General features: G+C 39.8%; 1 protein-coding gene across 2 annotated transcripts in view; it reads left to right on the top strand.

Annotated features, from left to right (window-relative positions):
• The window catches only part of ECHDC3 (enoyl-CoA hydratase domain containing 3), a 66,390-nt gene that overhangs the window by 37,125 nt on the left and 5,794 nt on the right, over positions 1–23,471 (top strand). For both annotated transcript variants that reach the window (XM_085890970.1, XM_085890972.1), the window contains exons 3-4: positions 14,641–14,738; positions 21,541–21,741. In XM_085890970.1, the coding sequence (XP_085747096.1) occupies positions 14,641–14,738; positions 21,541–21,741 (299 nt within the window). The remainder of the gene's footprint in view (positions 1–14,640; positions 14,739–21,540; positions 21,742–23,471) is intronic.

The raw sequence follows: 23,471 nt of genomic DNA on the forward strand, positions 1-23,471 counted from the left end.
AAGTCTGGAGACTGTTCTGGCCATTCCATGATTTGAAGCCTATCATCTTGTTGTTTTCTTCTAAGTTTGTTCTGACATAGCCGGGAGGTATGTTTTGGGTCATTGTCTTGCTGTAGGATGAACCCCTGACCAACTATGCGAAGACCAGAGGGTATTGCATGGTGCTGCAAAATGCTGTGGTAGCCCTTTTGGTTCAGTGTGCCAGTCACTCTGTGCAAGTCACCGACTGTGGATCAAGCAAAAGAACCCCAGATCATCACACTTCCTCCTCCATGTTTGACAGTTGGTGTCACACATTGAGGAACCATCCTTTCACCTCCTCGACTGAGTCCAAAAACCCTGCATAATGAACCAAAGATTTCAAATTTTGATTCATCAGTAAACAAGACCTTCTTCCACTTTTCACTAGTCCACTGGCGGTGCTTCATGGCCCAGGCAATCTTAGCAATGGCTATCTTAATGCCACTCGACCTGTCAAACCTGCAGCTCGAAGTATTCTCTTCACAGTTGAAACTGAGACTTCCTTACTTCGACCAGTGTTAAGCTGTGCTTGAGGCTGCTGTCCTGTGAGCCGCCAATCACACAAGCTGTTGACTCTCAGAAACTTGTCTTCTGATTGTGTTGTGGCTTTCTGTCTGCCAGACATCTTCCTGTCAGAGTTTCCTCCAGTTTCCAAGTGCCTTTTGATGGTGTAGGAAACTGTACTCACTGACACCTTGATATCTTTGAAATTTCTCGAAAGGAAAGACTTCCACTTTTAAGGGTTATAATGGTCTGCCTATCTTCCTTTGTTAATTGTCTTTTTCTCACCATTATGATAACAATATACTACTTCCTGCAGTGCAATATTGTCCAAGTAATGCTTCAGAGTGTGCAGCAACACAGTCTGTTCCAACACTGCTTTTATACAGACAGAGGGTATGTAACTAATCAACAAAATTGAGGACACCTGTAGGAATTGTTTGCATCAAGTTTCAAGGCTTAATTTACTTCCATTGCTGCAGAACAACTGCAGTTGCTAAACCATTACTTGTTCCCTGAAAAGGGCCTTTTTGACAACTCGGAAATGTACATTATTTTTCAGTTTTTGATAACCTAAATTTTTTTATTAACCTCTGGCAGTTTACCACTTAGCTTTGTACCATTTCAGGTTATTCACTGGACTTGAACTGCTTAAATTTCAGTAAAAAAAACTGAAAAATGGGGGTGTTCTAAAACTCATGACCGGTAGAGTATATATAATGACGGCAGCATGGGTTGTGAGCTCTGGGAGGAAATTTAAGTGAATGGCTCCAATGATGATAAAAGGCATGTTTCCGGTGGAATACGGGAATAGTATTGAGGGTGGAAGGGGGCGAGCGTGGCATATAAGAATAAGTGGGAAGCAAGATAATTTAGAACCAGGCCAAAGTGCAGCCAAACTTCATTAAAAATGTTCTGAGAAAGGAGAATGTAATTTTACTCGTAGTTTCTGCCTTAGCACTTATAATATCTTGACTTATACAGTTGTTAACTTTCCTTCCATTTCTCCTTTACTTATAGCTTTTAATATCTTGTGATCACAGATGTTTCCTCACAAGGTCGTATTAATTTACTCGTTGTTCAATCAATTCTCAAAACGTAGCCTTTCTGAGCATATGTTGAGATCTTTGCTTTGTAGTTCAAACTTCCTTAACTCGCCTTTACTTTATGAAAGACATTGTAGCTTAACTTCCTTACGATGGACATATCACATGTTGATGTATTGCTATGAATGTGAAACAACAGGGTGACAGTTTCTAAATGCAGATTCAAACCCAAGCGAAACAACTGAAAGGGAATGTGATAGCTCTCGGCTATTCTTCCAGCCTTTTAATTTTTTTTCATACTATATCTTAATCTAAGTTAAGTTGTCACGTCCGAGTACAGGATGACTGCTCCACAAAGTCTGTTGTGTCAAGTGTGATTTTTTTTGGTGGTGGCTGTAGTTATATGATTCAGGCACAACACTTCTTGCAAGTTGAAGAGGTCAAAAAGAAACGTCGATTGTTCATGGTTTGTGGGTTCTTCCTCCAATCTCTTCCTTTCGGCACTGAATTCTGCTTACTTTTAAATGGCTGAATAATTTTCTCCATGTCTTCAAAGACAACTCATTCCACCCATCCCATGGTCTTTATCTCAGAATATTAAATATGGGTATCTTAAGAAGTCGTTTGCAGAGGTTGTCTGTGCTCTACAACTAAATCTGCTTCACATTATTATAGTGTCAAACCCCTCCATGTTCGTACCCTGCCCCACATATCCTACAGGCTACAATCCCATGTCCTTCCAACACCACCGCTCCTATGTGTGGCCTTCTTCAGCATCCCTCCACTTCATGTCCCCTGCACCACCCTCTCACCCCCACCCTCTCCAAGCTTCATCCTCCCCCATCTCTCCAAGATTCACCCTCCCCACCCTGTATAAGCTTCACCCTCCACCACCCTTTACAAGCTATCCACTCACCACACCCTCTCCCAGCTCCCCCCTTGCTCCACACAATGCAAACATCCCCCTCATCCCCGAGAGGGTATTGCATGGTGCTGAAAAATGCTGTGGTAGCACTTTTGGTTCAGTGTACCAGTTACTCTGTGCAAGTCTCCGACTGTGGATCCAGCAAAAGAACCCCAGATCATCACACTTCCTCCTCCATGTTTGACAGTTGGTGTCACACATTGAGGAACCATCCTTTCACCAACTCGACGGCGTACAAAAACCCTGCGTAATGAACCGAAAATTTCAAATTTTGATTCATCGGAAAACAAGACCTTCTTGAAAGGTCCCTCCCCCTTAAATATTTCCCCAAAAACCCACCTCCTCAATGCTTCCCCCTCTTAGATTTACCACCAGGTTCCACCTCATTCTCCCCACTCCCATCTTCCCCCTCACCCTGCCCCCTCCCATCTCCCCCTCATCTCCTTCCCTCCCACCTTTGCCTTATCTCACCCCATCTTTCCTTGCATTTGTTCCCCACTCTCCCCCCCCCATACCACACTATCCCATTTTCCCCACCATCCTGCCCCTTCCCATCTTCACCTCCTGCCCACACCCTCCCAACGCCTTGTCCTTTGTCCTTGTCGCACACCCAACCTGGGAACCAAATTTCATCCAAATCCATCTCCAACTTTTTGAGACATCCTGCTTACAGACAAACAAACAGAAAGAGAAACAAACACACAGACAGACAGGAGTGAAAACATAACTTCCGTCCACTTTCGGTGGCGTTGGTAAAAAGTCAAATAATATTAATGACTAGCAAATAACATCCTGCGCTTTGCTGATGGGAAGAGTTAGGGGGGGGAGAGAGGAGTGGGGGAGAGTGAGGAGGTGGAAGGGGAAAAGAGAGAGGAGGGATTGTGAGTGGGGAGGGGTGGAGGAAGGGAGGGCAGTGAGAGTTGAGAGGAAGGGAAGACAGACGTGCGGTGGAGCGTTAATTACGATTCATACTTCTTCTTCTTTCGGCTGCTCCCGTTAGGGGTCGCCACAGTGGATCATCCGTATGATCCGCATAGTGATTTGGCACATGTTTTACGCCGGATGCCCTTCCTGACGCAACCCTGGTCGCCTCTTACGACACAGGGATATGGTACACCTATTTCAACCAGGGTATACACCGGCCCGGTATACTGGTACTTATTTCGCCGACCTCGGAAGGATGACAGGCTGAGTCAACCCCCTGGTGTATTAATTCAGTGGCCCAACGGGGCTTGAACTCAGGACCTTTTGGATCCCAAGCCGCTGCCCTAACCACTGCGCCAACACCAGGCTAATTACGGTTCATACTGTCTAATCAACATGCTCCTGTGTAGAATAACAGTGAAGATGGAAGCAAAATATTTTCTGAAATCCATTTTCTACCAGGCATACTATAAATTCCACCCAGAGACAAACACCGCCCGGACATGTCCAAAGATAAACACCGCCCTGAGACAAACACCACTCGGACGCAACTGGAGCTAGACTCTCCAGAGACAAACACTGCTTGGACACATCTGGAGACAAACACCCATCTGGACATAAACACCGCCCGGATGCGTCCGGAGACAAGCACCACCCAAACGAGTCTGGAGACAAACGTTGACTGGATGCGTCTGGACACAAAAACCATCCAGACATGTCTGAAGACAAACACTGCCCGGACATAACCACTGTCTGGATACATCTGGGGGGAGGGGAGCATGAGAGAGGTGGGGGAGAATGGTGCTGCACTGTATTGGGAGGGGGTAAAATCAAGGATGGGATAAAGAGAGAGAAAGGTGGGGGTCAGAGAGTTAGTAGACAGAATATGTTATGCTTTATGAAACACACACACACACACACACACACACACACACACACACACACACACACACACACACACACACACACACACACACACACACACACACACACACACACACAGCTGACATTGGCAATTTTCGGGAATCGGCAGATTGGAGTCATTGTGAATACTGACTACAGTACGTATGGTATACAACCCAAAAACATTGAGTCGCTTCCACCGAAAAATAACGTTGCATTTTTCTATTGACGTTTCAGGGAGATGTGCACAAACATTAATCTATATAAACAGCAGTGTGTGACTGGTGGAAAAAAAATTGGATTGGTTATGAAGTAAACATGTTAATATGGCAAACGGCTGGGAAATCAGTTATTGTCTCATATATTTTGCTTTCAAACTCACAAAGAGAAACATGTAACCTTTGTAAAGCAAATCCGATAACCAAATGCTTTCAAAACAGTTACGAGGACAAAGGAAAACCTGAAAAAACTTCAATAAGATATGGGATGAAACTTTTCCACCATGGCACCCACAACAGGCATGGCATGGCCACACACCTGCGGAGAGTCCCTGCAGATCCAAATCTATCCATATGTACCACGTCAATGTGTGCTGTATACGTACCTCAATATTGCAGTAACTTTCGACTGCACATCCTGATTTGGGCACGAACTGCACCGCTATCGACTGGAGGGCACTTGGTAAGTGGCTTAAGCACTCGAGAAAGCACTCCAACACAATGCCTGGCTTGGCAAGCGATTACCAATTGCCATCGATAAAACTATGCCGCGGAAATGCCCAAGCATTGTCCGAATTGGACAAATGTACATCAGAACTGCTGCTGAGTTCAAATCAGGAGCTCAAATTTTGTAATTTGGCTAAGTTTAAGAGATTCTCGAGGTTATTACATGGGTGGAAATGAAATAAAGCCATGAACGCTGGTGTGTATGGACGTTTATAACCATTGCAATGTACCCAGTGATTTGATGGGTTGATGAACAGGCATTCCATAATACGAGTGGGAAAAGTGAAAAAAAGACTTTGGCATGAAGAAATCGTTGCAGCCTGTACCAAGTCAAGGTAAGGTTGAGCAGGCCAAAAAACATGGCGGCTTCAGACCCCAGTGAGATAACCCAGGAAATGCCTTCAGACCCCCAGACAGAGAGGTGGCCGAGGATCACCTGATAAAGGTGTAATTAAATAAGGCTGTTAATTATTTTCCAAAGGGGTGTTTTAATTAACCAAAACACCCAATTTTCATTCATGCACCTCCTTGGAGTTTTCTTCGTATGCATGCAAAGTTTCAAGCTGCTAGGTTTCATGGATTTGGCATGATGGAGGAAACACACACACACACACACACACACACACACACACACACACACACACACACACACACACACACACACACACACAAACACACACACACACACACACACACACACACACACACACACACAAACACACACACACACACACACACTTATTCTTGTAGATGTAATTTAAGTGCAGCACATTTAACAGATTTTTCATCCATTTCACTCTCATTCTCATTCTTGCTTGCGTTTTATTTTGACTAACATCTGGATGCTCAATATTTGTGAGAGCTTTTTATGTTTGGTCAATTAGTTATGAAGACATTTCTTCAATGGCTGGTGTGGGATTGATTCTCATAGCTGTCACCCTCTCCAACCCACACTTTGGAGGTGTAGTGAGTTTCCCAAAGACCACACGACATGAGATAAGGGAGACCTTTTTCCTCCAGTGGACTGTCATTAGGTAGTCTAGCTTATGGTTTTCTTTTGAACTCTCAAGTCTTAAATTTGTGCAAGATGATTCAAAGCAAGGTGTCTCCAGTGTGCTACACATATGCAGTTTCGTCGAATCTCAACCCAACCTTCCCTTCTACCTCCATGTATGACGATGTTGTTTATACTCATATTTGATATGTCTGCAGATGCAAAAAAAATTAGGCTCGAATTACTTTTCAAGGTCGTGTCCATCTTTGGACACACATTTGTTCCATTGGAATATTCGATTTTGTATTCCTTCATTGTACATTTCTTCTGGGTATGGACTTAGCCTTTGTCAGACATATTTCTTAATAACCTCGTTTGTCAAAACCTTCTTGCCCTCAAGGTGCTCTTTAATATGGATGTCCATGACATGCAATAATCACCAAACCATGCATCCATTCATCTGTGACTTGCAATAAGCTGGATGTTTTTGTTGACCAGAAATTTAATAATTACTCGCTGTTCCACACATTATTATTCCACTTGCCACCATCTCGATTTTCAGCACATGCATTAAACTGAAAAACCGTTTTCGAAAGCTGAGTATACCTGCTGTGGATTTGTCTTGTTTAACGGTTTTGATATCTGTTGGTGTTAAGTACTTATTGCAATATGTTTTGGTGTGAAGTTGATTACCTTCACCTGTGTTTTGTGGTGGGTTCATGTGTCCTTATTGTGGGTCTCGTTTGGGCCTGTTGCTGCATTTCGACCCCTTCCTCTTTACCTGTTCGTTCATTCCCGTTTGTTACCTCCCTGCCCCACTATTGTTGGGGTTCTTTCCTGATCGTAAATTTTAAATAAAGCAAAAATAAATAAATAAAAGCAGTTGGAATGACGGAAAGTACTCTGAACAACCATTCATGGTTTGCTTGTTCTTCATCATCTCACCATCTAATAACTGCTCTATAACAGCAAAGCAATTTTGATATGAATCCTTGTACTGCTGTTGTAAACTGTTGCAAATTCTGCAAATCATGCTGCATTTAATCATTGTTTAACCAGACTCAGAAGCGTAGAGCTCGAGCTTCTGCTCTGGGTTTGGAAGGTCAGTGGTTCGAACCCCAACCAAGGTATACCAAACACTTTTAAAATGGTACATCCTACTTCCTTGCTTTAGATTAAGAGTTTTTTTGGACAAACATGCTATATGGACAAACAACCACAAGTTGGCAATACTAATGCGGGCTTTGATGGGCTGATGGCCTCCATTTGCATTGAAGTTCCTTGTAAGGGAGCTAATTATTATATTACGAGCAGAAAAGTCCATCAAAATGACGGGCGAACCATCTGTATTTTCACACAATTCGGCCTTGAGAACTTGGGCTAAAACCGAAAGTACATACAAAAAATTTATTTACAGTCTAACACATGAGACTTTCCCTGGGGAGGATGAGCAGTGAAGGTAGCAATTTGACAAGGAAATACACTGTTTGACGTGTACAGTCACACAGAAATACTCTGAACAGATGTGTTCTTCCAAACAACAACAATAACTACAACTGCAACTGCAACAACAACAAAATCAAGCAAGTTGCTCATCCCTTTCTTTGAAATACATACTTTTTGGACTTAGCTGACTCTCAACTCTGTTGACACAAATCACGCACACACCAGCAGACACAGAAATTAGACAACAGACAGGACAAAACATCAGGCAAGAACAGGCTATGGATTCTGGGAGCGCTCTGGATTCTGGCACCACAATCTTATGGCATGGAATTTCTTCTGCAGTCAGTGGGCCATAACGGAGGAATCTCTCACTAACTAAGCTCATGGGATACCAACTTACGAGATTCATCCATGATATAGCCTGTTTAAATATTGAGCATCAAGCAAAGAAGCAGCACATACCATTTGTAAAGTCTTTGGTATGACTCGGGAGGGGTTCTAACCACCAAACTCCCCAACTCAGAGCGGATGTAACCACAACACCACTGCTGAATCTGGTAACGAAACTAAAACGTCAACAGTCCCAACAACCTACAATTCATCTGTTCCAAAATATTAGGAAGAATCTGTCTTTATGAATAAAGGATGGATATGTTATCAATTTAAGTTGTATTCAAACTTTATCACTGAACCACCCTGGCCCAATAATCCTGCTCTCTGTCAGAGAGCAGAGAGCAGGTTCATTGGGCCAGGGTGGTTCAGCCATTCCTCCCCACCCTGCCAGAAATAAAAGACGTCAACCCTGGTTCAACCTGTCATCTGTGGACTGATGAATTACAAAGTTTGATTGACTTATTTGCTAAGAATTGAAACAGCGCATGTCTATCTCTCCTCATTATCTGTATCTTGTGTTATGTGGCTCCACTCAGTATATGACCCTTCTTCAGCACACTATTCCTCCTAGAAGTATGCCGAGCATTTTTAAACTTCATAAACTTTTTTCATTATTTTCCTCCATCCAACCTAAGCTGACTCTTTACTCATACTAATATCTTCCTTCCTTCCTGCCCTCATTTGACTTCCCCTCTGAATTAACGGTTTACTATGTGACATGTTCCCCTGAGTTCCTGAGATGAAAAAGTATTTTATATTTTTAGCCAGATGTTAAAAGAGCTCTCTCCATGGGGAATCCAGCTTGAAACTAATTATTACATAATGAACATGATTATTAAGCCCTTGCATGCATAATGCAAGAGAAATTCTTTTTTTCATATTTTATTTATTTATTTACAGAATACAGTATTCCAGTTTATGGAACCATGACAACAAATAATTTTCCACGATTGAAATACCCAAGACAGACTGCTTGCTGATGACCAGACTACGTATACAAAAACGTAGGCTTATGGTAGAGCAAAACAACAGGGGAGTGGGTTCACAGAATGACGGAGGAGGAAAGAGGAACAGGGACGCAAAGACATCGAATATGCCTGGCAGAAAGGAAAAGGGTGAAAGGATGGTTCTTGGGAGTAGAAAAGAGCAGGCTGCAGGGGTCGGTGTTGGGGAAAGCATGAGAGGTAATGATGGGCAGCACTTTTGTCGGACTGGATAGAAGATCACATAAAACCGAAGCAGGGATCTACAGGTTCGTCAGATGAGAGAATAAAGGAATGATGGCATGGAGGTGAACGTTTAGCTTAGATTTGGGGAGGGTAATCAGCTGTTGGAACCTGGAAGAATATGCATCTGCCTGAGGGCGGATTGAGGGATGATGATGGAGGGGTGAGGCTAAAAGTTAGACGATAAAACACTGAGGGCCTACCATCCTATCTGTGGTAGGGATGTGAAGAGAGTTAGCTGGTGTTTGGAGCATACCTTGGGGCTCAGCCTTATGCCAATATATGCCAATTTCAAACCTGAAAAAAAAGCTCGTGGAGATGCAGGGCAATCTTGGTGAAGCCCACTCTTAATGATGGATGAAAGTGCATCCTTCATTTGCCTTTCTGATGGTGCATAGTACTCTGAGGCATTTTCAGATTATATATATATATATATATATATATATATATATATATATATATATATATATATATATATATATATATATATATATATATATATATATATATATATATATATATATATATATATATATATATATATATATATATATATATATATATATATATATATATATATATATATATATATATATATATATATATATATATATATATATATATATATATATATATATATATATATATATATATATATATATATATATATATATATATATATATATATATATATATATATATATATATATATATATATATATATATATATATATATATATATATATATATATATATATATATATATTATATATATATATATATATATATATATATATATATATATATATATATATATATATAAAAAATTATATATAATAGTGCGGGCCCGTACATTCGTGCCCGTACGTGTGTGGCATACGTGCGTGCCCGAACGTGCGTGCCCGTACGTGCGTGGCCGTACGTGCAAATTTTTTTTTTTAAAAGAAGAAGAATTGTGACGTAAATTGTGATGTCATAGCACAGTGTTCTGTCATTGGTTTGGTAAATAAATGGCCATAACTTGGGAACCACTTTCCCGATTAATATCAAACCTTGAAAAGGCACATACTCAGGGCCCAAGAAATATACCTGGCAAGTTTCAATTACATCGGTCCAGTGATTGTCGAGAAACAACGGTCGCGGATAGACAGACAGACACACACACAGATTGCTGGAATTATAGATAGACTTGTATGTGCCCGTACGTACGTGCCTGTACGTGATAAAAAAGGGGGAAAAAAGAATTGTGACGTCAATTGTGATGTCATAGCACCGTGTCTTGTCATTGGTTTGGTAAATAAATGGCCATAACTTGGGAACCATTTGTCTGATTAATATAAAACCTTGAAAAGGCACATGGACAGGGCCCAGCAATATAACTGACAAGTTTCAATTAGATCGGACCAGTGGTTGTCGAGAAACAGCAGTCGCAGACAGACAGACAGACAGACAGACAGACAGATAGACACACAGAGATTGCTGAAATTATATATACCAGTACGGGCCCGTAGGGGTGGGCTCGTAGGTGCGTGCCCGTAGGTGAGTGCCAGCATGTGCAGCCCTCTCTCGTCCCCTCTCTCGCCTACTCTCGCCCCCCCCCACTCTCATCCCCCCTCTCTCTCGCACCCCTCTCTCTCTCTCGCACCCCTCTCTCCCCCTCCTCTCTCCCCCCTCCTCTCTCCCCCTCCTCTGTCCCCCTCTCTCCCCCCTCAATCTCTCGCCCCCTCTCACCCCCCTCTCTCCCCCTCCTCTCTCCTCTGTCCCCCCTCTCTCCCCCTCTCTCTCTCGCCCCCTCTCACCCCTCTCTTGAATTGTGATGCCCCTCTCTCTCACCCATCCTCTCTTGCCCCTCTCTTGCCCCCTCTCCCCTCCTCTCTCTCGCCCCTCTCTCTCTCGCCCCCACTCTCACACCCTCTCTCGCCCTCTCCTCTCTCCCCTCTCTTGAATTGTGACATCCCCTTTCTCTCACCCCCACTCTCACCCCCTCTCTCGACCCTCCTCTCTCCCCCTCTCTTGAATTGTGACGCCCCCTCTCTCTCACCCACCCTCTCACCCCCTCTCTCATCCCCTCATCTCTCAAATTGAGATGCCACCTTTCTCTCACCCCCTCTATCCCTCCCCTCTCTCGCCCCCCTCTCTCGCCCCCTCTCTTGCCGCCCTCTCTCCCCCCTCCTCTCTCCCTCCTCTCCCTGTAAATGTATTCACAAAAAACCAAAAACAAATAAATAAAGAAATAAACTAATTGTGACGTCATTTGTGATGTCATAGCACCGTGTCCTGTCATTGGTTTGGTAAATAAATGGCCATAACTTGGGCACCGCTTGTCCGATTAATATCAAACCTTGAAAAGGCACATACTCCAGTCCGCAGCGTCGATTGTTACGTCATACCAAACGAAGAAGAAGAATTGTGACGTCAATCCTGGAAAAATAAATCAATAAACATTAATTGTGACATCATTCGTGACGTCATAGCATCGTGTATTGTCATTGTTCGACAGATAAATAACCGTAACTTTGGAACCGCTCGTCCGATTGATATCAAACCTCGAAAAGGCAAATCCGTGGGTCCCCAGCAATATTCCTGGCAAGTTTCAATCAGATCGGACCTTCGGTCGTCGAGAAACGGCGGTCGCATACAGACAGACAGACACGCACACACAGAGATTGCTGGAATTATATATACTAGTACGTGCACGTAAAAAAAAAAAAAAAAAAAATAATAATAATAATAATAATAATAATAATAATAATAATAAATAAATAAACCACACAGGCCGTTTCTTCGCTCTCACGTACCCGTACGTGCGTGACCCGGAAGTTCGATATTATTCGCAGTTACGATGATTCGCCATTTATTTTTAATACCCAATTATTCAATTAGCGCCAACGTATTTTACGTTTTCACAATGTCGTGGCAAGGAAAAACAAAAAGAGAAGAGAAGAGAGAGAAAAAATTTACTTCCTGGTTCGGAGCATACCAGCACTCTGATGTTCCCGAAATTTATACACCGTCCAATATGAAAATGATTATAACTTGGGCCATTCTGTTTATCTATAAATGCGCATAAGAAATCGAGAAATTATTAGAATACACGAAGTCATCACTCTCCGGAAGCCCGGACGTTGTAACCCATAATGGGGAACGTGGCTGTGCTTCCCTTCCCCATCGGCCACGCCCACGCAACAATGTGTCTTCCCATTGGTTTGGTAAATAAATTGCCATAACTTGGGAAGCACTAGTCCGATTAATATCAAACCTTGAAATAGGCACATTCTCAGGTCCCCAGCAATATACCTGGCACGTTTCAATTAGATCGGACCAGAGGTTGTCGAGAAAACAGCGGTCACACACACACACACACACACACACACACACACACACACACACACACACACACACACACACACACACACAGAAACAGACACAGACACAGACACACACAGCTGGAATTATATATATATATATATATATATATATATATATATATATATATATATATATATATATATATATATATATGAACTCTCTTGGACTGACAATTATAATGAAAATAATAATAATAAAAATAATCATAATTGTATTTAGATGGAGCGCTGAGAGAAAGAGATGACCCTTGATCTTATTCAGAGTACTTTATGAATACCCTCAAATTAGGATGAGATTTGGATGAGGGAATGGAACAAAGATGGAGTATTGGAGAAAGTATATGGTTGGAGTGGTTGCATTTGGAGGGCTGTACATATTACAGAAAGCATTTCAATGGAGACTGTTCTTTATAAAATGAACTATGGGAATTCTTTTTATGACTGTCAAAATGTAACAAATGTGTACAATACTTAACTCAATAAACAAAAAGGGAAATTGATTTGATGAGTTCTTTCTCAGATAAAGAACTTCGCCATTTAAGCTTTTAAGGTGTGCCCATTAACATTCAAATGGGGGTGTTCTGGGGAAGCTATGCACTTTCCAGAAAGGAATTACACCACCAACATGTGTACACTCTAAAATAACACAATCGATCACACAACCTTACCCGATTTGAAATCCACGTGAATGTGATATTTTGAAAATGCATTCGCCATTCAAGTTGCCGGGACATGCAGCAAAGCGTATTCCTGTGATTGCATTGTGCGGGAAAAATGCTTCATCGGGACACATTCCATGTTCAGCATGTGTGAATATTATGAAATTGAAGAAAGAACCCCAAAATACAACCATGATGAGTTTATGTATCAGAACAAAGAATCAGCAGTTTCAAATCTTGAATATATATATATATATATATATATATATATATATATATATATATATATATATATATATATATATATATATATATATATATATATATATATATATATATATATATATATTTGAGAGGTTGTTAAAATGACAATTTAATAATCTATTTTGAATAACGTGGTATGGAAAACATGCATTTCTGACATGGGTAAAACGTTCTCTTGAAACAGTTAATCAGTTGCATTGCAGAAAGGTGAAGTTTAATTCACAAATGTTTCATTGAATCGCAGGATTTGCAGTGTTTTCTTATCAGGAGTGCTGATGACGGTTTCACGGTTTGTTATGACCAAGAGATTGTAGTTTGGTCAGACAGGTCAGTATGTGGATGTCGTCCAGTCAATCTGACATGAGTTACCCCAAAAACCCTCCACCTCTTGAGAAAATACTGTAACAATGCCACATCGCTTTAATGGATGGGGGTCCTGCTCCCTTCATGTGGGCAGCATTTCAGTTCTATTTGTCAAACCTTCCAGAGGCATAAAAGTGTCGACCACAGATTGTGGGCTGGCATCATGTGTTGACCAGACCCACCTGTTTGACAGCTCCATGAGTATCAACATTAAGCTCGTCAGGCTTTTGGTGGCAATCTGAATGTATCACAATGCTTTTGGACAGGCTTTGTTTCTAGCGTTTAGAATCTGAATATTGAACTCCTACTTGATGTTGGATTTGAATTCCAACCAACAGGATGCTAACCTATTGTCATTACAGCAATGAACTTTATATGAATGGCATGCTTGGTTCTGCTGCCATGTTGTTCACTGTGCTTGACTCGAAGTGCAGAGCATGACAGTAAATTTTTCTTTGGAATTAACATAAGACAAGCTGTCACACCTACTTTGAGCAAAGTTTCCAAATTTTCAAAGGTGAATCTTAATGTTAGACTCATGAGAAAATTTCGTACTTCCATGATCTGTCTACCACGAAGTCGTATGCTGGCAAATCAACCGTCTAAATGATTGAAGTTTTAGAGGCTTCATTACAGAGTGTGGATATGTAAGGATCATGAAAACCATAGCAAAAAAGCAATTATATGAACCAAAAAGAACAGACAGGTAATAAAACCGTCCAGCTTCTGCTGACATTCCTTGATATGTTACATCTTGATCCAGTATTGCAAAATTCCTGTCCTGCCTTGACCAATGCAACTTTGTGTCATTTACTCTCCCACCTGTCAGCTTATGCCGTTGATTCTTTTTTTCCTTTTTCTTCCCCGTCATGCCTGCCTCAGCAAATGGACCCGTATTTTGTGCGGGGCATGACCTAAGAGAACTACGACCAGAGCGTGGAAGGGACTTTCATGTGAAGGTCTTCAAGACTTGTTCTGAGGTCAGTATCACCCACTGTTAATTTATAATTCGAATCTCAGTATTTTTTTTTTTTGCATTGAGAATTTGATATTGATATTGAGTGAATAAACAAAGGATAGACGATTGGTGTGTTGAAAATTATGGAGAGAGGACAGCTAGGCAATGAATATATATATATATATATATATATATATATATATATATATATATATATATATATATATATATATATATATATATATATATATATATGAACAAAGTGAGCAGCTGCAGAGGATGGATAAAATATTGTGAGTTGGTAGGGAGAGGACATGAGATAGTGGTGAGCTGCCACCATGCGGAACATGGGAGAGGAGAGGAGCAGATTTGGACCATACTCTGTGCAGACCGTTGGTGCTGCTTTAGCAGTCTCCTTGGCTATTGGGCACAATATTGGATGGGTCGCCACTCCGACACAGTATACCAGCATGCTGGCACTCATTTGCCAACCTCGGAAGGATGACAGGCCGAGTTAAACCCACCTGGTATTAATTCAACAGCTGAGCGGGATTCGACCTCAAGACCCGAGGATCCAAAGCCCACCACCCTCACCATGAAGCCAACACCAGGATGTACGTAGGAATCATCATCATCATTATCATCAGTCTGCTTTCAGCAAAATGCAGGATGAAGATATTGCTCAACTGCCATTGGAGGTGTCGGCATGCTCTCCACACTTGCCAAGTATGGCAAGCAAGAGAGCTTAGGCAGGAATGTCATTTTTTAAGGGTGTCGATGACAGCTCACCCACTCTTCATGAAAGACACCACACAATCTTTAACATCGACCAGTTAATGCAGGCAGACAGGAAACCTATCCATCCAATGGACGGTGCACACAATGAAGAATCACCCTGTCTGTGAAGCAGCAAGATGACAGCTTATAGCTGGGTCAAGACTATACAGCTCAACCCAGGCTCCACAGCTTAGAGGCGAATGTGCGTACCTCGAAGATATCCTGCTAGCACTCAGGCAAAGAAAGAGAATACATATGGTTTTTTCTTTTGTTTTTTTTTACAGGATCTAAAGCTCGAATTGTTGCTGCCACAGATATCTCACACACATGGGCATACAGACGAATGCAAGAGACACAACACATGACCGTTAGATGAGACAAGCATGGCCACTGAGCTTGGGCGAAGTGCTCTCACTTCCGGGGGCACTCTGGGTACCAACGACGTTACAACAATGGTGCCGCTTTTATCACCGCACTCAGTGGGGCATTTCCTAATGAGGAATTTCCTCCTCCGCATGAATGCTAACCTATGGGGATTGTCTGTGCTCTATCCTCATAAATGCTGAACATCAAGCAAGGTAGCAGCAGTACCATTTTTTAAAAGTCTTTGCTCAGATTCGGCCGTGGTTTGAACACAAAGACACAACATTCTCCAAGCAGGAAAATGGGGACAAAAGAGGACATGTAAACATTTATTTCCCCTACTTATCAGTTAAATTGGTTTCGTGAATTGCTTTCCCAGACACAAGGATTTCTCTTGTGTTTTATATCCACGCAGTATCATCCAGAATAAATTACGTAGATAATTGGCTGTGCCTTTTAAAAATCCTTTTCTACCACACAAATAATGGCAAATGTCATCCTGGGCTAAAAGGTTTTTCACGTGCAGGTTAGTGAGCCGTGTGAAACCGCCTTGGGATGTGTTAAGCCGCATCGGCCAGCGCTCCTGCCTTGTTTTGAGCAGATTCCCTGCAGGCAGCATTGGATGGAAGCTAAAAATGGAGGTGGTCAAACATGGGTAAGCAAGTTCTTACTGTATTCTGATTTATGACTGAAGCTATTACTGGCGAAGTGGGAATGTTGTCCATGACAATGAGTAAGCTCATTTGATGACCACGTCAAGGTTATCGTGTGCCGTGATGTGCACAGTCTTATTGTCAAGATTTTTAAATGGCAGCCTTTCAGTGAAAATGCATTTCACGATGAGAGGATGCATGAAAGCATTTAGAAGTCACGCCACAATTAGGAATCACTGCACAGATGACTAATATGAGGTCTGTCAAACTGTCATCATTTTAGTAATGGAGAAAAGCAACTGTTGTCAAGATGTGTTGTTTCATGCCAGACAGCACTTGGTTGCGCAGCAGTCACCCTGAGTTTACCCACAAGTTCTTGTCCATGCATAACACTAACACTAACACCTTTAATGAACATTTGATCGCTTACATGAGCTTCAGTGAAAAATAAAAATAATTCATTTGAACAGTAAATTAAGTTTATACTTCGTTAATGCAACAAATTCAAATTTAAGGAATAATAAAGACTTCAAATAAACGAACTCCTTATTTTCTTTTTTGAATTGAACAGCAACCTGCAAGTGGTAAATCCCCCAAGTTATATGCAGTCAAACTCTTCCAATTATTGATGCTGGCATTGTCACAGGCAAAGAATACAACACCTTGAACTTTCACAAGTACATGGAAAATTTCTACAAGAGGCGTTCAAAAAGTTCTTGGAATAACTCACAATAGTCCAATTAATGCCACAGCTTTTGGGAAATATTATAGGACGCATTTTCATATGTAATTGTAAACAAGAAAAAGAACAATCAGAGATTGCAGACCCTCGTTAGGACTTCTTTTGAGTGGTGTATTTTCTTATAGGTTTGAGGGTAAATCCAAAATGGCTGCCAAAGCATGAGACCTATGATATCATATGTGTGAACCTTTTGTTCTTCATCGACAGGCGGTCATACATGTGAAGTTTTGCCTCAATTTGTTCAGCCACTTCAGAGAAGATTTTTGAAGGTGTTTTTTTTTAAATAAAAAACAACAAAATGGCTGCCAAATTTAATGACCAATGGCATCAGTAATCTTATTTCTGTGGACCTTAGCATCCTGAGATGACCCTCAAAATTTTTCAAACTGATCGGATGTGGCGTTCTACATGTGCAATTATGACATCATAAAACAAATCACACTTATTCCCCAAGAGGAGTGCTTGCCTTGTGCCAAGTTTAATTTTTTCCTTGGTGCAGTTTCAGATACAGAGGTCCAAATTTTTTCCATCTTTCCAATATGGCTGCTACACCACATGGGCATGTGACGTCATAATTATCAATAAACATTCTACATGAGTAATTGCACCAATGGGGAAAATTTCGTCTCAATCCGACAAGCGGTTTGGGAAAAAAACATGAAAGTTCTGTGCGGACAAACAGACAAACGGACCCAAATGCAATACCCTCTCCTTTGGCGATGGTACTGAACATTTTTTGACAAATCTACTTACATATTGAGAAATAAACAAAACCTTGACATTTCTTTCTTGGACATTTTCCTGACATGGTCTTGGGTATTTGGTTGCGGGAACTTTTTGAACATCACTCCTTGGTGCAGTATGGCTTGTAACATGAACAGAAAAAGAAAAAAAAGGGTGCAAAGGACATGGTGTAACTCCACATTCTAAATTTATATAAACTAGAAGCACCCCCTCCCTCCGATAGCCGTCAAGGGGTCATGTTATAATATTTATGCCTATTTTACTCCAAGGGGTCCCAGGATTACACACCCAAAAAATGGTTACGATCGGTTCAGCCATTTTTGTGGTACCTGGGAATAGAAATGGACAGACGGTGAATTATAGTTAGAAGATGTGAAGATTATTACACTTTTTATACAGGATCGAAGCTGATGCAAGAGCAAAATGACTAAAGATGCAACAAACTGAGAGGGGCATTGGGTAATAGTTCAACACAATACTCCAGAAACACTTCAGAGAGGGAGAGAGAGAGAGAGAGAGAGAGAGAGAGAGAGAGAGAGAGAGAGAGAGAGAGAGAGAGAGAGAGAGAGAGAGAGAGAGAGAGAGAGAGAGAGAGAGAGAGAGAGAGAGAGAGAGAGAGAGAGAGAGAGAGAGAGAGAGAGAGAGAGAAAAAGAAAGACAGTAACCTGTCAGAAAGAGGGTTGCATTAATGGAGGGGGGGGTATTGTGTGTAGGGATGGGTGATGACATAAGATATTAATGCAACTCTTGCTTGGAGAGCTGGAGGGAAGAATAGGGTTAAATAATCTCAGGAAGGCAGTTCCGAATACGTATCAAGAAAGGAACAAGAGTTGAGATGTGCAGTCTTTCTGGATTTTGGAGGATTAACCAGGAGGAAGTTATTGGAAGAAAGTGTGCACCCAGGAGTTGCTGTGAAGCATTGGAGGACTGAGACAGCACAGAGGAGTTAGACCAGAGGAGAGACTGTCAAAGAACAGAAGCCACCAACCCATCTGCTATGTGAGAGCAGCAGACCTTGGGTGTCTCATCGTGTGAGGTGCTAATAATAGTGAAAGCTTAAAATTTTCTCAGAATCCAGTAGAGACAGACTTGATGCCCGGGCACCAGCCCATGTTGGAGAACAGTCCTCACATTGAGGTACAGACAAAGGGCCTTGTAGGCTGTGAGTATTTCTGAAATTTCAAGGACCCACCTTGCATCTGCAGTCCATTGTTGAAAATACTTTTTTCACCATATTTGGTGTTTTAAATGTATTTTTTTCAGTAGAAACTACCTGGGTTACCAAGCATTGCTGTATTTATCCTGTTGGTATTTTGAAGAAATAAATATTTGATTTTTTTTCTACTTTTTTGTGGGGGCCAAAAACACTTCCCCACATCAAATAAGGAATGGGGCCAGGGATCATTTAATATTACCTATTAGCTACAAAGGCTAAGCGCTATAGAGTGATTAAAAAAAAAATCCAACTTTATTTTTCAAAATATATATTACTCATTCAAACCACTGACTCACAAACTGACTCACTCATATTCATGTTCAGTACCTTCCGGGTGACAAAGAAAGCAGAAATTTTTTGTGCTGCCGGACATTGAAACCAATAGACCAAGGAGGAAAAAGGCAGAACCATGGGAAAGCATCCGTAAATGAAAATACAAATAAATGAAAAAAATAAATGCATGTGAGAGACCAGAGACAATGGGGAAGCATGGGAATTCTGTGTGCTGATGGACATCGAAGCTGATACACCAGGAAAAATCACAGAACCATCAGAAAGCATCCATAAATGAAAATACAAATAATTTAAACAGAAAAAGTGCAGGTGAGCGATCCCAATGGGGAAACATGGTTCACTATTACTTACAATGTGTAAGCATACCCCAATAGTGTGTAATATATACATATATATATATATATATATATATATATATATATATATATATATATATATATATATATATATATATATACATACAGACAATAAATCTCACCACTTACTTACATACCTCGAAACCTCTAAAAGTTTAATGAAGATCTGTTTGACCATCTCCAAGAAAAATTGCACAACACACACACACACACACACACACACACACACACACACACACACACACACACACACACACACACACACACACACACACACACACACACACACACACACACACACACACACACACACACCTTATAGTTATATAGAACTGACTTGTCAATAAGCGTTGAAACTGGTGGAGTTTCAAAAAAGAAGAATACAGCATATCCAGTATATTTAGCTATAAAGAAGCAAGGCAGCTTTGTTATCTAATTTCCCAGCTATAAGAATAGGTGAGAGTGATGGGTGGTGCCTTCTGGCCCTGCAGCTTACGTAACGTGCACAGTCTGTTATCACAAAGGCTCGGCCATACATCAGACACCGAGAAAAGATATCACACATATGCTGTTTCCCTCATCACATCATGTTTTATCCCTCCGCTTCGTTTGATATTTTCCCCATGTGCCATAAGTCAGGAGAGCAATTATTCAGTCTTCCTGAAGGCCAGGTTTTTCCAGCTGCTACGTGTAAAACAACTTTGCGTTTGGCTCGTTCCCAGATGGGATTTCATCAGCATTCGATGATATCCACATGAACGCAAACAGCTGTCTGTCTTCATGCCCTGACTACTGTTTGAAAATACTGCTGGTATCCAAATTTGGACTGGATGTTGTAATTGGTTTCTATATAACAGGAATTGCACCTTTTCAACATCTTCAGTGCCCTTAAGTTCTTCTGGGCCTTTCTGCCAGCCGATGAGCCAAATTGCATTGGATGGCAAGCCACTTCGACCGCTGTGTCAACACTGCTTGGAGTACAATTGCTTGACTTACTCCTTGAAACGTTTGTCTCAACCGAGGCTGAAATGTCTGTTTTATCTAATTCCTGCCACCGAGCTTTGGAGCTCTAATTCAAACTCCTGTCACTGATTCCAAACACGAATCTCTCCTCCCCTTTGTCCTTCATGCAACATCCTTCAAAAAAGTAACAAATAACCTGTAATGTCGAATACTGATGCGAGTTAAATTTACAGCTCTTGCTTTCCAGATAGCATATACTCTGATTATGTGAGGGAGCAACATAAATACTCGGTTAGAAACACTCGGCACCAGATCTCAGAGGTCAGGTTTTGTACTCGCCTTTGAGTGCTCTATTCTGAGATCGATTCTTCAGGATGGAGGATCCGACTACAAACTGTCTCCATGGTTGGTGCTCTGCGGGCATGATGTTGCATCATGGAGCATGTTTTCTTATTGGAGGTTAAACCAGCTGCTTATCTGCTCACCCCATGTTGACATTATATTAGATATTCCACAGTACTATTCATGCATGCACCATTACATGACAGTATCTTAGCCAGATACAAAATTCCTGCATTGTATGCTTGCTGGAAAGGCAACGGAAAACCAAGCAGTGCCAACAAGAATGCCTACTTTGCTCGGAGAGAGTGGTACTTGACAGGCACCACTGTTACAAGCTGAAGTCTTTCCCCTCATTTTGCTTAAATCTTCTTCAGGTTATCCAACTTTTGCCTCAACTGCCCGTGCCAATTGTGGCCAAGGTGCATGGCCTTGCAACTGCAGCCGGCTGTCAGCTTGTTGCGAGCTGTGACGTGGCACTGGCCAGCGAGAATGCACGCTTCGCTACGCCTGGCTTGCGTATCGGGCTCTTTTGCTCAACACCCGGCGTGGCCTTGGCTCGCTCTGTGCCAAGAAAGGTAAGGAACATGTTGAGATCACAAATGGTACACCCCTCAAACCCCATTTCTCGCCCACTTCCACAATAAGATCACAGCTGTCAGGTGAACCTGAACAGTTCTTGAAATTGTTAACAATATCGAATGTGAGATTGTCACTTTCAGAATTATAACAGGTGGTTGATATATATATATATATATATATATATATATATATATATATATATATATATATATATATATATATATATATATATATATATATATATATATAGATATATATATATATATATATATATATATATATATATATATATATATATATATATATATATATATATATATATATATATATATATATATGTTATATATATATATATATATATATATATATATATATATATATATATATATATATATATATATATATATATATATATATATATATATATATATATATATATATATATATATATATATATATATATATATATATATATATATATATATATATATATATATATATATATATATATATATATATATATATATATATATATATATATATATATATATATATATATATATATATATATATATATATATATATATATATATATATATATATATATATATATATATATATATATATATATATATATATATATATATATATATATATATATATATATATATATATATATATATATATATATATATATATATATATATATATATATATATATGTTATATATATATATATATATATATATATATATATATATATATATATATATATATATATATATATATATATATATATATATATATATATATATATATATATATATATATATATATATATATATATATATATATATATATATATATATATATATATATATATATATATATATATATATATATATATATATATATATATATATATATATATATATATATATATATATATATATATATATATATATATATATATATATATATATATATATATATATATATATATATATATATGTTATATATATATATATATATATATATATATATATGTTATATATATATATATATATATATATATATACATATATATATATATATGTTATATATATGTTATATATATATATGTTATATATATGTTATATATATATATGTTAAGGCCCGGTCACACCTTGACGTTTTAGCCAGCGATGGCAACGTATTAAAATGTATCTAAAACGCTGGCTTACGTTGAACTTTTGATGTTTTTTTTTAAAAGATTCGGACATATTCATAGCGACTTGGTCTTATGTATAACGCATTGGTAATGGACACAGAACGTTTCGTTGTGTTATAGATAACTTATACCAACGAATGCTGAACCTGTTGTCAGCCTACACAACCGATGCCCAACGATAGTCTAACTTAGGCATAGCGCGTTGCACGCATCGCCGACGATGTCGTGACGTAGCCTATTAAAAGGCTGACGCACAACGATTCGAATCATAACTGCCGTAGAAATGGAAGTGTCAATATCGCGGTCACACATTGGCGATCTTGCCAGCGTATGCCGACCTAAGAAAAATGTGTCTAAAACGTTGGGGCACGTCAAATACGGTATGAGTAAGTTTGGTATACGTGAGTACAACGCTAAAGTACGCTATCATACGTCGTAGTAAGTAGAGTACGTCAAGAAATTTTAAACATGTTCAAAATTTTACGACGTACTCGGTGTATGACACACGTTCCGCATG

Source organism: Eptatretus burgeri, chromosome 1 (assembly GCF_056783735.1).
Source record: "Eptatretus burgeri isolate ZD-2024b chromosome 1, Ebu_testis_v1, whole genome shotgun sequence".
Taxonomy (NCBI): domain Eukaryota; kingdom Metazoa; phylum Chordata; class Myxini; order Myxiniformes; family Myxinidae; genus Eptatretus; species Eptatretus burgeri.